Source organism: Berghia stephanieae, chromosome 2 (assembly GCF_034508935.2).
Source record: "Berghia stephanieae isolate SIO BIC M18660-M18661 chromosome 2, UCSD_Bste_1.3, whole genome shotgun sequence".
NCBI classification, from domain to species: Eukaryota; Metazoa; Mollusca; class Gastropoda; order Nudibranchia; family Aeolidiidae; genus Berghia; species Berghia stephanieae.
In genome coordinates this window covers 81,828,452-81,842,567 of record NC_088361.1, presented here as the reverse complement: position 1 = coordinate 81,842,567, position 14,116 = coordinate 81,828,452, and the positions used below count along the sequence as shown (strand labels likewise).

Here is a 14,116-nt window from a genome sequence, read left to right as displayed (position 1 = left end):
GTTTGTGCAGCGTCTAGAGTATTGTCGTTGGCAGTGCTTGAGGAAACAAGTGATCCCATTGATTGAACTATTAATACTCACGATTTGTTTTCTCTTGTGGGCAAAGACTTGTCTTTAAACGTCATTTTTTTGGTCAGTGCCAGGCTCCGATGGCTACGATCAGGCCATAAGTTTACGAAAGCCACGGCCTGACACAAGGACTCACTAGGACTTATATTTTGACGTCATTTTTTTTTAGGTTTGGACACCATCTTGTGAGTTGTCGTTATCAGTGCTCAAGAAAACAAGTGATCCTATTGGTTGGACTATTGAATACAACTCATGATTTGTTTTCTTTTGTGGCCCAAGACTTGTCTTTTGACGTCATTTTTTTGGGTCAATATCAGCCTCTTAGCTTACGAAGGCAACGGTTACACAGTTTTGTATGTTGTTATGTTAATTTGGCTGGCGGAAGATGTGAGTATTTTACATAATTGCGTAACATCAACACAAAATTATGTGTAACCTATACTCTTTATATGCTGATTAATAATTCAGTGGCGTCAGTTTCGTTCCATTGTTATGTCGGAAGTAAACAAATGCCAAAAAGTTAATAAATCTAGAGTTGAAATATTTTTAAAACATGGAATTTTGGGTTTATCATTTTATGAAGCTTTTAAAAAAAAACATGATCATTTATATAGAGAAATATCTACAGAAAGTACTCAACGCACTTTACAAGTGTTCATGAGCCAACAGCAACATTTGAATGTTGAACATAATATGATAGGACGAGATAAGACACCTGTTGGGCGATTTTACATAATTTATTTTCTGACAGAGACAACGCTGCCAGATACTTATTTTACACCTGAGTAAGATGAGAGAATGTGAGTAAAGAGCCTTTTCAAAGGACTCCATTTTGCGCCGTTCAGAGCCTAAGTACCACACTTCAGGACATAAGGATTGATGGTAACCGGTAATCGAATGTTATAAGTCTTAGATCTCGGGTAAGTTATGGGAGGATGGGGGGGGGGGGGGGGGGGGAGATGAATTGGGTGGAAGACTGAAAGGGGGGGGGTGTATCTCAATATCATCATTCTACTTAGCTGTGTGAGGTATGCATGAGTCGCCGCTCTCGTCTCGATTCCCCTCACTTTCCCCAAATACTCCAGTAAAACACGTATTCGTGTTGCCAATTTAGCTATTCTGTTATTCCATCCTATTTACATCTTCATATTGTTTCTTTTGATTTTTTAAAAATTTATAAATTGTTTCTCTGTCTTATCAATCAAATTTGCAACCTACCGTTTCAAATCTTTATTTTTTTACTTTAAGGATTTTGTTGATTTTTTGTTTTTGTTTTGTTGTTGTTATTGTGTGTGTGTGTGTGTGTGTGTGTGTGTGTGTGTTTTGTTTGTTTTTTTTGGGTTTTTTTTTTGTTGTTTGTTGTTTTTTTTTTTTTTTTATTATTACTTTTTTTGTTTTTTTTTGTTTTTTGTTTTTTTATTGTTTTTTTTTTTTGTTTTTGTTTTTTGAGTGGGAGGGGGTCTTTTTTCAATGTAAGAAAGTTTATTAATTCGAATATATATTAACTCCAAATTCATATTTATAACTATAATAAATCTAATTTCTAGCACCTGCTAGTTCATCCTGATATATTACCGCTTCGAGATTGTTGGTCATAATTATAAATTATATGGAATATTTTAAAACGTTGAACTGTATTTATTTACACATGCACGAATTGGCAGGCCTAATAACCGAACACGATACATATATTATAATACTGTTTTAACACTGTTTTAATGGACACTGTTTTGCGTTGGTTTGCGAGTAGTTCTATTAACAACAAGGACTCCGTGATAATTTGCGTTATCAAACTTTCAAAAATAAATACACGTTGGTATTGACTTAATGGATATAATAGGGAACAAAAGTGTGTTAGAATTCTGGTCGTGATCTCATTAGAAGTGTAAAACCACTCTTCCGGAGGACTGGATACATGCCTTGTGTAAGTGATCTTTTGGTTTCGTAGTGACGGCATTATAATAATATTTTTTAGTCTAAAATTAATAGACTCTTAGATAACCACGCCTCTCGGACAGTCGTCAAAATGTAAACAATGACAGCGATTGGTAAACATAGAAAACTGCACAGGTTTTCCTATCGATGGTATGTGTCTAAGCAAAATACCCACTGTTCTACAGTTTGATGAATAAAATGAACACAGAAATAATTGTGTAAACTTAAACGTTTATCGAGAAAATCGTGTGATAACTAGTCACCCATTTGGTGGTATACAATGATCAGAGAGAGGTCGATTTCATTCACGTTATTGTTTATAAACAACTGATTATGTTTATCCGAGCACGTTATGTCACAAATTCTATGTGTTGATTGGTCAAAAATCTACAGGTTAATTTGGTCGTTGATAAAGATTATCCACCCTCTCTCTTTTACGTCCCGAAATCCTAAGAATCTGACTATATATCCTGCGTTTAAAATAGGAATGCCCCTCCCATGATTCAAAATGTAACCTAATCGTTATTAGTCGGTGGAAAGACTGGTTACATACACACTTCCAATGAGTTTGGAACCTGAATAGTATAAGATGTGACGTCACAACTTCTCTGCCCTTTTTTGTTTACGTTTTAGCAGTTCCCTTTTTTTACAATTCGAGTTGTCAGCATTGTTCTCTGTGCCAGACTGTCAATCCCCCGTCGGAATGACCAACAACAAAACAAAATTAGATTCAACATTTTTGTCTACGGTCACCAAAATACATCCGTTCTGTAGATCTATTTTGGGGAGAAATCGGAAGTTTGGGTGAAGAAATCGTAGCATATTCAGCATTATGATTCGAGCTTATTTTGACATTTATTTATTCCGGAAGAGTTATTTCTGAATACGTTTCTTTTCAACATAATATCGTTGTTATACGATCTGTGGTTTGTTAATAGTGTTTATCACTGTGATAGATCCATAGGACATGCGTGTGATATTGTTTAATAATATACTGTAAATACAAACAAAATATTATGAAAATATGACAAATTATCTTATCATTATTCAGCATAAATTGCCTACATATTTCCGACAATATGTCATTTGCATTAAATGTGATCTAATAAACAAGTAAATATTTTACAGGTATGGTGACTGACCGCAATTAATGGGCCTGATTTAACGTTGCTGTAATGGACAATATTTTGTGTTGGTTTGAGAGTATTTCCATTACAACAGTGAGACCATTACAATTTGACTTATCAGACCTGTGAAATAAATACATGTCGCTTCGTCATAATAGCGTTATGAGGCCGCACACATTATATATTTAGGTCCGACATCCAAACGCAATAATGGTTCTTGATTTAACATTGTTATAAAGGAAACTATTTTTCGTTGGTTTGAGAGTATTTCCATTACAACAATGAGCCCATAATAGTCTGGGTTATCAGACCTGCAAAGAAGTACACGTCGGTTTTGAGGCGGTTGGTTTCAAGTATATGTGATCGTGAAATTTAAATCTTTGTTCAAGGCATTTTAATTTAATTTAGCACTCAATAATAGACAATGGAGTTCAAAGTTGTGTTTTCCCAATTTATGCTACTAACATTTCACATGATTGGTAATAAGGCAGCCGGTGCCTTAGAGAATACTGCAGTGCCAATAAACACCGATCGCACCGACGAGACAAGACTCATAGACGCTATCATGGAGGATTACAACGCAGCTTCAAGACCCGTCTACAATGCGTCGAAAACTGTCACCGTCAAATTCGGCATCACTCTCACGCAGATTTCTGATATGGTAAGTTTGTTGTGATTTAGATGTTACCCGCTATCTCTAATCGGTATTTTGTTAGGGTGAGACGAAACCCAAAATTTGTAATCAAAACGAAAATGATTAGAATTGTCTGATTTGAGGCTTACCGTAAATGATGTTACTTGGGCCACCAGGAGTTCCTTGGGTCAACAGTAATTACTTGGGCAACCGGGGGTTATTTGGGCCACTTTCTTGAAAAAGATTAGTGCAAAAACTTTTGTTTTCCAAGATCTATCATTATTAGGTAATATTTTCATCCATTTTGGGTGACTAAACCCTGGTGGACCAAGTATCCCCAGATTACGATAAGTTATTTATGGAACAACTTTCATTTTCTCGTTAAAGCCCATGGATTCCAGGATCAGTTCTTATAGTTCCTCATATGAGCAGTTACAATTTATTGTCAGTGTCTATTTCACCAAAGCATAATACCGAATCGGGAAGTTGGTGCTCAAACATTTAAACACGACACTTTTCTCATTCAAAATAATATGTAATTTGTCTTTCAGTTTCAGATCCACAGAAAACCTACTGATCGTTCCATGATTGGATGATCATTACGCTGCATCTTTATTTTAGTGACTCATCACCCCAAACCGGAAGTACATCGGGATCGGCCATAAAGTTCAATTTTAGGTCATGTCGAACATTATGAAATCTTGTTTTATTTTGCACTTTAAAATGTTTTATTCGTCCTCAATCAAACATCTAAAACCAACTTAAGTCTTGTATTTTTTGCTTTCATGCACTTTTCAGTAACTAAACCATCCCGATATAATACCAATTTGAGGACCGTGAGTCACAGATTGTTTAGAGTTATTTGATGTTTGTAAACTTTTGTGATATATTTTTTGTTCTATCTGTCTTTTGGATAACGATTTACACAGCCTTTCCTAGCAACGAGTCCTCCTTTGAAGACATAAATCAGGCAACGAAAGATTATAGAGGATATACCGAAAGCGGAAGTCCTCGTAGGTCAAGGCCACGGAAAAAGGTTACACCAGATGAGCAGATTCTTCTAGAGACCTTACTCGACGCTTACCACAAGTATTCCCGCCCCGTGGCTAATGCGTCACAGATCGTTACAGTCAAGTTTGGACTTACTCTAGTTCAAATATCGGATATGGTGAGTTGTACGCTGATGCTGTGAGGAAAGGAGGATCAAGGTCTTTTCAAATAGGGGGGGAAAGTATTTTTTTTTTGATTTAGTTATGTACATTTCACGGTCACCATATTATGTCCCAAGGTGATGGGATGAAGAGAATCGTGTTCTTTTCAAATGAAATAGGGGAAATAACATATTGTTTTGATTTATTTATGTGCATTTCATGCCCATCATGAATGTATCAAGTTAATGGGTTGAATGGACTGCAGGATTTAGGGTGTTTGTTTTGTTTTTGTTTTTTGTTTTTTGTAGTATTTTTTCTCGCTTTGTTTTGTTTTGTTTTGTTTGTTTTTTCGTTTGTTTTTTTCTATGCTTGTTCTTTTAATTCTTTGTTGTTGTTTTTTTTTTTTGTAGTATGCTTGCTTTTGTATATTTTCTGTTTCTTTTGTTATTGTTGTCGTTGTTGTTTCCAGACTTAACAGAGTGGCGGGTATCAGAAAGGATATCAAGGGTGTATAAGGTAAAATGAAAATATTCAATTTATCATGCAATGACTGTTTCGAGCTTTGACATTATTTTTGGCGCGGACAAAAGAAGACGGTGATAAAATGAAATTTATAGAATCTAAACTCGGACGACTATCGAATCACAGCTGTATCGGTCATTTAGTCAATCATACCATCTTTTATTTCTTGGAATTGGATTGTGTGTATAAATATATAAATAATCCCCTCACACCACCACCACCGCCACCCTCTCAGATGCTTGGCATTGATCACAATTTTTGGAAGAGGCGATTTAAAGACGCATGGCATTGAATAGTGTTGCAGTACTAATTCCGTTATATAACGTCAAAATTTTAGCTTATCCGTGGCCTGCGCATGTATGCACGTTGCCTATCACATGCTTCCACGGCGATCTGTCCTCTGCCTCCCTCATGTACTCCAAATGTGTTGCTTGTTGAAGGCCACAAACTGGTCAAAAACGTCAACCTCTGACGACTACGAGCTCTTTTCCCCTCTATTAGAGTCACGAGGTCGCTTCGATTGAACTCAAGTTACCGTTGTAGGAGATTTCAATCTACTCGGATAAGATAAGAGTTTTAAAATGAGGACTCCTGTTGTTTCAAAGGGCACAAAACACAGACAAGGAGTCAAAAATAACAAACAATATAATATATAAACATATTTATTGACTAATATAGTACAGGAAAATTATTGAGATAACAGGTCCATAAATCAAATTACCTATTACCTTACCTTACCCGGGTTCCATCTCTTTCCAGAGGTCGGATGTCATGTCCTTCCATCCTTGACGGTCCATTGCAGCCTCGTTACAGTCTGCCATGCGCCGTCCTGTAGCTTCCTTGATGCCATCTGTCCAGGATTTCCTTTGTCTTCCTCTGCCTCTCTTTCCTTCAATTCTTCCCTCCATTATCCTTTTTTCGAGACTATCATGTCTACGCATGTGTCCAAAATATGACAGCTTTTTGTGCTTCACAGTCAAAAGAAGTTCTTTTTGTTTTTGGCCCATTAGGTCGAGGACTTCGATGTTTGTTTTTCTTGCTGTCCAAGGTATTTTCAGCATTCTCCTGTACGTCCACATCTCAAAAGCTTCAATACGTTGTTCTGTCTGTGCGGTTAGTGTCCACGTTTCACAACCATAAAAGAAAATGGACCACACATAGCATTTGGTGCATCTCATTCGTGTTCTGATGGAGATATTTGTGTTGGTGAGGATTGGCTTTAGTTTCATGAACGCATTTTTGGCCATCATTATTCGTCTCCTGATCTCTTTGTCAGACTTTGCATCGGATGTTACCAACTGCCCCAAGTACGTGAACTCCTTTACTTGTTCCACTGGACACTCTTCTATTTCTATATCTATGTCTATGGGCTCTTTCTTTTTTGTTATCACCATTGTTTTTGTCTTCTTCGCATTCATGAACAGCCCCTTTTCTTTACTCTCTTCGTTCACTTTTGAAAGTAGCTTATGTCGGTCTTCCTTACTTTCCGCCAACAGGACAGTATCGTCAGCGTAACGTAAATTGTTGATGTTGTGGCCACCAACCTTCAACCCTTGTGCTGTTTCTACTTGCCGAAAAATAGACTCTGTGTATAAATTAAACAAGCAAGGAGACATAACACATCCCTGGCGCACTCCTTTCTTGATTTCAATTGCATCTGTTGTATCTGCCTGCACTTTTATCTGAGCCTTTTGCTGCCAGTACAGATTAGCGATTAGAGCCACATCATTCTCTTCCACACCTATTGCCACAAGGTCCTGGATAAGTTTCTACGAACTAAAAGCAATCTATTAATTGACAAAGTATTTTACGTTACCAGGGACTTTGTAAAAGCTATGAAAAACAAAATATTATAGGGAATTTGGGTATTTGGACTTACCTTACCCTCAATGAATAATAGGTAAAATAACACTATTAAATATAAGCACTTTAAATATCTGTGGCCACTCAGTGTAAGGCTTTCTAACGCCAAAATACAATCTGATATAATTTATTTAAGCATGCAATACTCGATAACTAAAGTACAAACTCGTTTAGCTGACAGGCTTGTCCTCTAGTGGATACGAGTTAGATACACAAGCTTTACATCATTCCCTGTTTATTTAATATAAATTCCCTATATTTACCCCCATGGCAATATATGTCTTTATCGTATGCTTCAGGGGAAATCTAAAATATCCCGGGTGTCAGTGGCAGTGCAGCACCGCAATTGATCGAGGGCAATATTATGGTTTAATGCCAAATACATGAAACATTCGTGTGTTTGTTTTGTTTGTTCTTTATGTTTTGTTTTTGTTTTGTTTTGTTTTTTGTTTGTTTTGTTTGTTGTTTTTTTTGTTTGTTAATATTTTGGGGGGGGGGTGGGTTTGGGGTTTTTCTTGTTTTTGTTTTGTTTTGTTTTGTATTGTTTTGTTTTGTTTTGTTGTCGTTTTTTGTTGGGTTTTTTTTTTTTTTTTTTGCTTTGTTTTCTTTTTGTTTTTACGGGGGGGGGGGGGGGGGGGGGGGGTGTGGGTTTTTTTAAAAATCCAAATTAACTCCAAATCTGGCTCAGAGGGTCGTCACCTTAGAATTTGAAGGCTTTGCAATGAGAGTTTTTCACGAACCTATAAATAATATGTTATAGTAGAGATATAACTTGGTTTTTAAAACGTCTTCAGAATATTCAAACATATTAAAGATTTCATATCTATAACCTCCCTAAAAGTTTTATTCTTTATTTTTGTTGGTATTTTTATAGCCCTATTTTGACTGTGAATCTTTTTAGATTTTTTTCTGGTTTTATCGCTTATTTGTTTTGCCTCTCTTTACGTCTAAACTATGGATTGAAAAATTGTTCCAAACATATTCCAGTCAAGGATAAGAGAGTCCATTATAGGAATCTAATTGAAGGATAATTCAAACTGACAGCTGAGGGCAGTATCGTAAGCAACTCCCTAAACTTGGTAGTTCTCTCAAAGTTATTTGAAGATCTTTGGTAAAGATTATATATATATATATATATATATATATATATATATATATATATATATATATATATATATATATATATATATATATATTATGAACGCAAGAAGAAAGATGCAACAATAATGATAACTCTATTTGCCTAATCATTCCTCTCTAAAAAGCTATTTGACTTCAGAGATTGCAATCCTTTATTTAAACAAGTAGTGAATGACAAACAATATTCGCAGGTAAATAAAGGCTTATTACGCACATAAACGTAGTGATTATAGATTCAGATTGAAAATAATCTTTTGAGCTAAAAATAATAAAGGGAATGAGAAATAACTGAACCGAGATCTCAAAATGAAATTGACGCAAAGGCCATTGCCAATATCTTTTATGTATGTCGGGCTATAGTGTTCATGTAAAACTAAATTTAAGTAATAATTTGAGTATTCTGAGCCTTTATATAGCCCAATATCCGATAAGCGTGCTCGAAACGCTTTACAAGGGTTCCCTAGCTATCAGCAACGCTTAGCATATAGGACGAGACATGACGCCTGTTAGGAGATATTTACATTATTTTTTTAACGACCAGGAACTCTTTTTACACCCTAGGAAGAATATAAATCGTCTATGAACTGCTCAGAGCAAGACTCGGAACCTGGACCTTCCCGTCCGAAGGCAAGAGTCAAGCTATTAGAAGAAATAAAGTATGGAATAGAAAAATAACTATCAAGACGTAAATGCAGCGTGTAAACCATTTGGCGCCACGGGCCGAATCACGCAGAATACATTAGAGATGAGATATAATTGTCTAAAAGAGAATCACTAACTGGAGAAAGAAGATGTGGGCAGAAAGAAACAAAGAGCTGATGCCTTTTCCATTTCAAAAAAAAAAAAGAAAGAGATCCGCTGATAATTTAATATAAAGACTAAATGACAACTTGGTTGATTTTCTAAGAAACTCTAGTATGCCTTTATCAGTTTTAACTATCATTATCACCACCACTATCATCATCATCATCATCATCATCATCATCATCATCATCATCATCATCATCATCATCATCATCATCATCATCATAATCATCCTCATTACCATCAGAATAGAAAACCGGAAACTTCATGGACGACCAAAGCGATAAATCGTTGATTAGAAAGAAGACGTATCTGCCATCTGAGGCCAATTAAGTCAAGATCAAGTCCCAATAAAAAAGAATGTATATGTATATTTCAGACAAACTATTAGGTTGGGCTCAATTTTACATTAATTATTGGAGGAAAAAAATAAAGTATCTATTAACAATGAAATTATCTGATGCGGGCGTAAGGAATTAGTTTGATTTAATAGATTTTAAAAATACATAAGTAAATATAACATTTATATATAGAGCATTTCCTCGAATTTGGCGTTTTAAAAACTCTTCGCAATATATCAGTTATTCCCCCAACAGACCATATAGAACCATATTTCCATTTCATACAGTACCAGTCGCCTGTTAGGCGTCCTTTTTGTTCTATGACGTTTGAAGTGTTTGGCTTTGGATTTTTGGTGCTGGATCAAAATCATTTCATCGTCAAATTCATAGTTGCAATACCAGCACCATGGCTTCATCGGTTTCTTCTTCATTCTTCCCATATTCCACCGGATATAGGAGAATTCGTTAAATGTATTGTGAAAATGACGACAAACGGAGCCCGGAGCCGGAATTTCTCTCTGTTTCAATAGAGCTGTAGTAATTGTTTATTACCCTTTGGATAGATCGCTAGTCGATCGCAAAGTCCATTCAGGCTTTTTCTACTAACACTCTTACAACATCAGTCGCTGCCTACAGCCAGGTCATTCACATCTCAGTCGAATGGGATACCGTGTGTTAATTAAGTGCCTTACCCGGGACACAACACCTGAACCAGAATTTAGCACGATTACTGTTACCCATCCGGCCACTGACTACACTTAGCATCGCTTGACTTCTGTGACAAGACGATATACCATACCGCTGAGCCTTTGAGTCACACAAATGAAGGCATCACAATACTAACATTTCGTACAAGGCCGCTTTTTATATTTGTAAAATTTTGTCGAAATTGTCAAGTGTTCCTTGGGAGTTTTTCCATTAAAGAATTGATATTTGCTGCTTAACTGACCTTTTTGTGTAATGCATTCTCAGGACTTCCTTGTAATATGACAAATAATACTTTATTATCGTTGTTATTATCATCATTATCATAACCATCATTTCTGGTAAAGCGCTTTGAACATGTTCATATTGCTCTAGATAAATATATGCTCAAATTCATGTCGTTATAATACTCCAGACATAAGCAACGATTATCTCTTATCTTTATTACAACATCAAAACAAACCAACCGAAATGTTTATAATATGGTAAATATATTTATTATATGACATAAATAAAACTAATCGAACCGAATCCCTTCATCACGTGCCAACATATTATCTTGTTTATGGCCAGGTTTATTATCACCACTACATACTTCTCATATCGCCATCAACTACTCCTCTTTATTGGACTGTACTCACTCCACATCCTCGCGTCTACTCTCCATTATCAATTTTCTATAATTAGGTCCTCCGTGGTTCTCCCTTTCCACTTGGATACATTCCCTAAAGTAATTTATCAAATGTATCAAGAGCACCCTGTTGAGGGTAAGAGGGGGGTAAGGTTAGAGAAAGAAAAGGGGTGGGGGTGCCTTTTCTATTTTGATACGTTGCCAATTTACTTCTATTTCGATCGCGAAGAATCTTTTCCAAATAGGCCATTATATTGTAGTAGCTCTTCATAGATAAAAGGGCTATGGAGTCTGAGTAACTCTTGGGTTCTATAGCGATATAGTGATTGCTTGTTACCCTTTGGATAGATCTCTAGTCTATCACAAAATACATTCCGCCTAATTTCTTTTTATACCAACACTCTAACAATCTCAGTCACTGCCTAGAGCCAGGTATTCATTCAAACTTGAGTCAAGTGGCGTAATGATTGTAAAGTGCCTCACACATGAACACAACAACGGGAATAGAATGTTCGACGATCATTGTCAACCATCAGGCCACTGACCACGCTTAACATTGCTTGACTTTTGTGACGAAAAGAGATTCATCGTACCACTGATCCAATGAGCCACATTTAACCTTTATGTTTCTGTATTTCAGCAAAATTTGAGATATTTTATTTAAAAACTTTCCTTTTTTTTCTCGCTTTGGCACTTTTTCATACACATTTGTCATACTCTTATCTTACTCTACTGCCTACTTCCAAATTTGTTTTATATTTTCAATAATAAGAAATGGAGCCTCTCGAATGTCTTGGCCCTCTTCATGTCGACTTCAATGCCTGTGTTTTGTGATGCGAGCGAGGCTTCTCGCTTACCCTTGTGTAGAAGCCCAACTATTGAGTAACCTATGTGGTGTAATGGTAGTAAGTCTGATATGTAATCAGGAGGTGTGAGGTTCGATTCCCAGTTGAAGCAGGATGATTTTTTTTGGAGATGTTTTTTCTTTCTTGTATTATTCTTTCTTGTTTTGTCTGGTGTTGTTTCATACACCCTTTTTCAGATCTTTATCTTATACCAGTGCTGCTCCATAATTGTCACTTTCATTCGAGAACACACTGGAGAACTTCTTTGTCAGAAAAACAGAATATTTCAATTTTGTTTCACTGATTTTTTTCAGATGCCGTACTGGACTAGGCAAAGCCTTGTTAGGATGCCCAATATAAATGTTCCTTTTTCCATATATTGCCTCTATCTTCACTTCTTTTTCTTCTGCCTTTAAGTCTTTGACTTCAATTTTGAGGATTCCACAGACCGCAATATTCTTATTATTTCATTTGGAGATGCGAGACTATTCCATTGCGGCAATGCCGATGACATGAACGACTACAAGTGGGCATCCATTCTTGAGTAGGGAACCATAAACTCGGACGACTTCCTCTAATTATGTTGAATATCACCGAGGGATAATTTCACTTGGTCATTTATTTAGGCCTTTGCCAAATATAATCACTTTGTCACGTTTTTTTTTCTAAATTGTAAAGATTCAAGATCTAAATCAGTTTCGAGTTTTTTGTCTTTGTTTCACTGTTCTGTTTTGTATTTGTTCGATTTCTTGAATTTCTGATTTGTGACAAGGGTCCCAGACAGAGCTGCTATATATATATATATATATATATATATATATATATATATATATATATATATATATATATATATATATATATATATATATATTCTAGTATAGTTCTAACAAAGGTGTTGTAATAGATAGAACGAAGTTGACGTCACTCAGGCCTTTGTTATTGTTTTTTGCCACCCACGTTTATGAGTTATTCTCACTAAACTGTATTATCCAGACTATAAATGTTCATGGTTACACAGGGTTTTGTGTGTTGGTCCGTTACACTTCCGGATGGCAATGTTGTGAGCTTCTTAGCCAAACACATACTATCTATATTCTAGTGTTGGTCTAACAAAGATGTTGTAATACTTTAATTTTATTAATATCTTGTTGTCGTATAAGTTTATTCTGAGGAAGCCTAAGGTAAAATTTGTTTGTTTTTTTTTTGCATAAGTTTGTACCAGTAACATGATCTGTCTAATTCATTTTCTTAGTTATTGTTACTCCCAAATAGTTTGCCTTGCTCACCTCTTCTAACTTAGAATCCCAACTGAATTCATCAACAAACTTTGAACTTTGTATTTAATACTCTCGAATTTATTTTACTCAATATTGTCTTCAGTTTTTAAAAGATGCATCTATTTTTTACTCAATATTGTCTTCAATCTTTAAAAGATGCATCTATCTCTTATTTGTTTTTTTATACGATTTTTTTTATCTAGATTTATATTATTGACCTGAAAGCTGAAGGGCCGAGCCTATACGTTGGCGATTTTGGTTAAAAAGCGCATAAAACAACGTATTCTCATATAACATTTAAGAATACAAAACGGTGAAATTGAATGGAGTATAACACCATAAATTATTATTTTGCGTACCAAGTCATCAATTATTATGACATTATTACTATTTATCTGACCTATATTTTGATGGGACCAAAAATGATGATACCTTTTTTTACTTCCTAATTAAAGTACTATTGACTTCGACTGAACTTCAGTTGATCTTTCAAAAAGTAATGAAGTGACACGGTTTTACCTTTCTTTTTCAGGATGAGGTTAACCAGGTGCTCACCCTCAATGTGTGGCTGGAGCAGGTGAGTATTTGGGGTAAAGATGAAACATGCCGTACTCTGGAGACAAAAACACGTATTTGGAAATTTGGCAAGAACACCTTGAAATATTGATCGAGTTAAATTAACCTCATCTTATAAAAAACTATCAAATCTGAAAATGTTTTTAAAAGTTCCAGGTTTGAGAGTTTTTGACAAGATAAGGGTAATTTTAATCGATCGATATATTTGAAAGGCAAGTTTTTCTGGCCAAAATTTTAAAACTAAGTTTTGTTTTCAGATTATTGCAAGCATGTTCTTTTTGGGTTTTTTAGGGAATCCAAGGGAGTAGAAACAAATAGAAAGGTCAAAGATCAAGAGGTTAATTAGTTCATTGCTATTTTAAATACAACAATTGGATTTTCTACTCGATTTTCGGGTCTTTTTTTTTCAAAACTTTTCTTTTAATTCTATCTATATTTTGATTTAATCGTGTTACTAGAATTATTATTTTGTATTTCCTTCTTCCTTAACCTTTTT

At 35.4% G+C, this 14,116-nt stretch overlaps 1 protein-coding gene across 4 annotated transcripts in view; it reads left to right on the top strand.

Moving 5' to 3' along the window:
- The window catches only part of LOC144965651 (neuronal acetylcholine receptor subunit alpha-10-like), an 88,465-nt gene that overhangs the window by 47,602 nt on the left and 26,747 nt on the right, over nt 1-14,116 (top strand). Inside the window, exons 1-3 of one of the 4 annotated variants that reach the window (XM_078901213.1) lie at nt 2,766-2,930; nt 3,371-3,792; nt 13,577-13,621. In XM_078901213.1, coding sequence (XP_078757339.1) covers nt 3,556-3,792; nt 13,577-13,621 — 282 coding nt within the window. In that variant the 5' untranslated portion in view covers nt 2,766-2,930; nt 3,371-3,555. Of the gene's footprint in view, nt 1-2,765; nt 3,793-4,694; nt 4,934-13,576; nt 13,622-14,116 lie in introns of those variants that run through there. The other 3 variants (XM_078901214.1, XM_078901211.1, XM_078901212.1) reach the window with 3 other exon arrangements.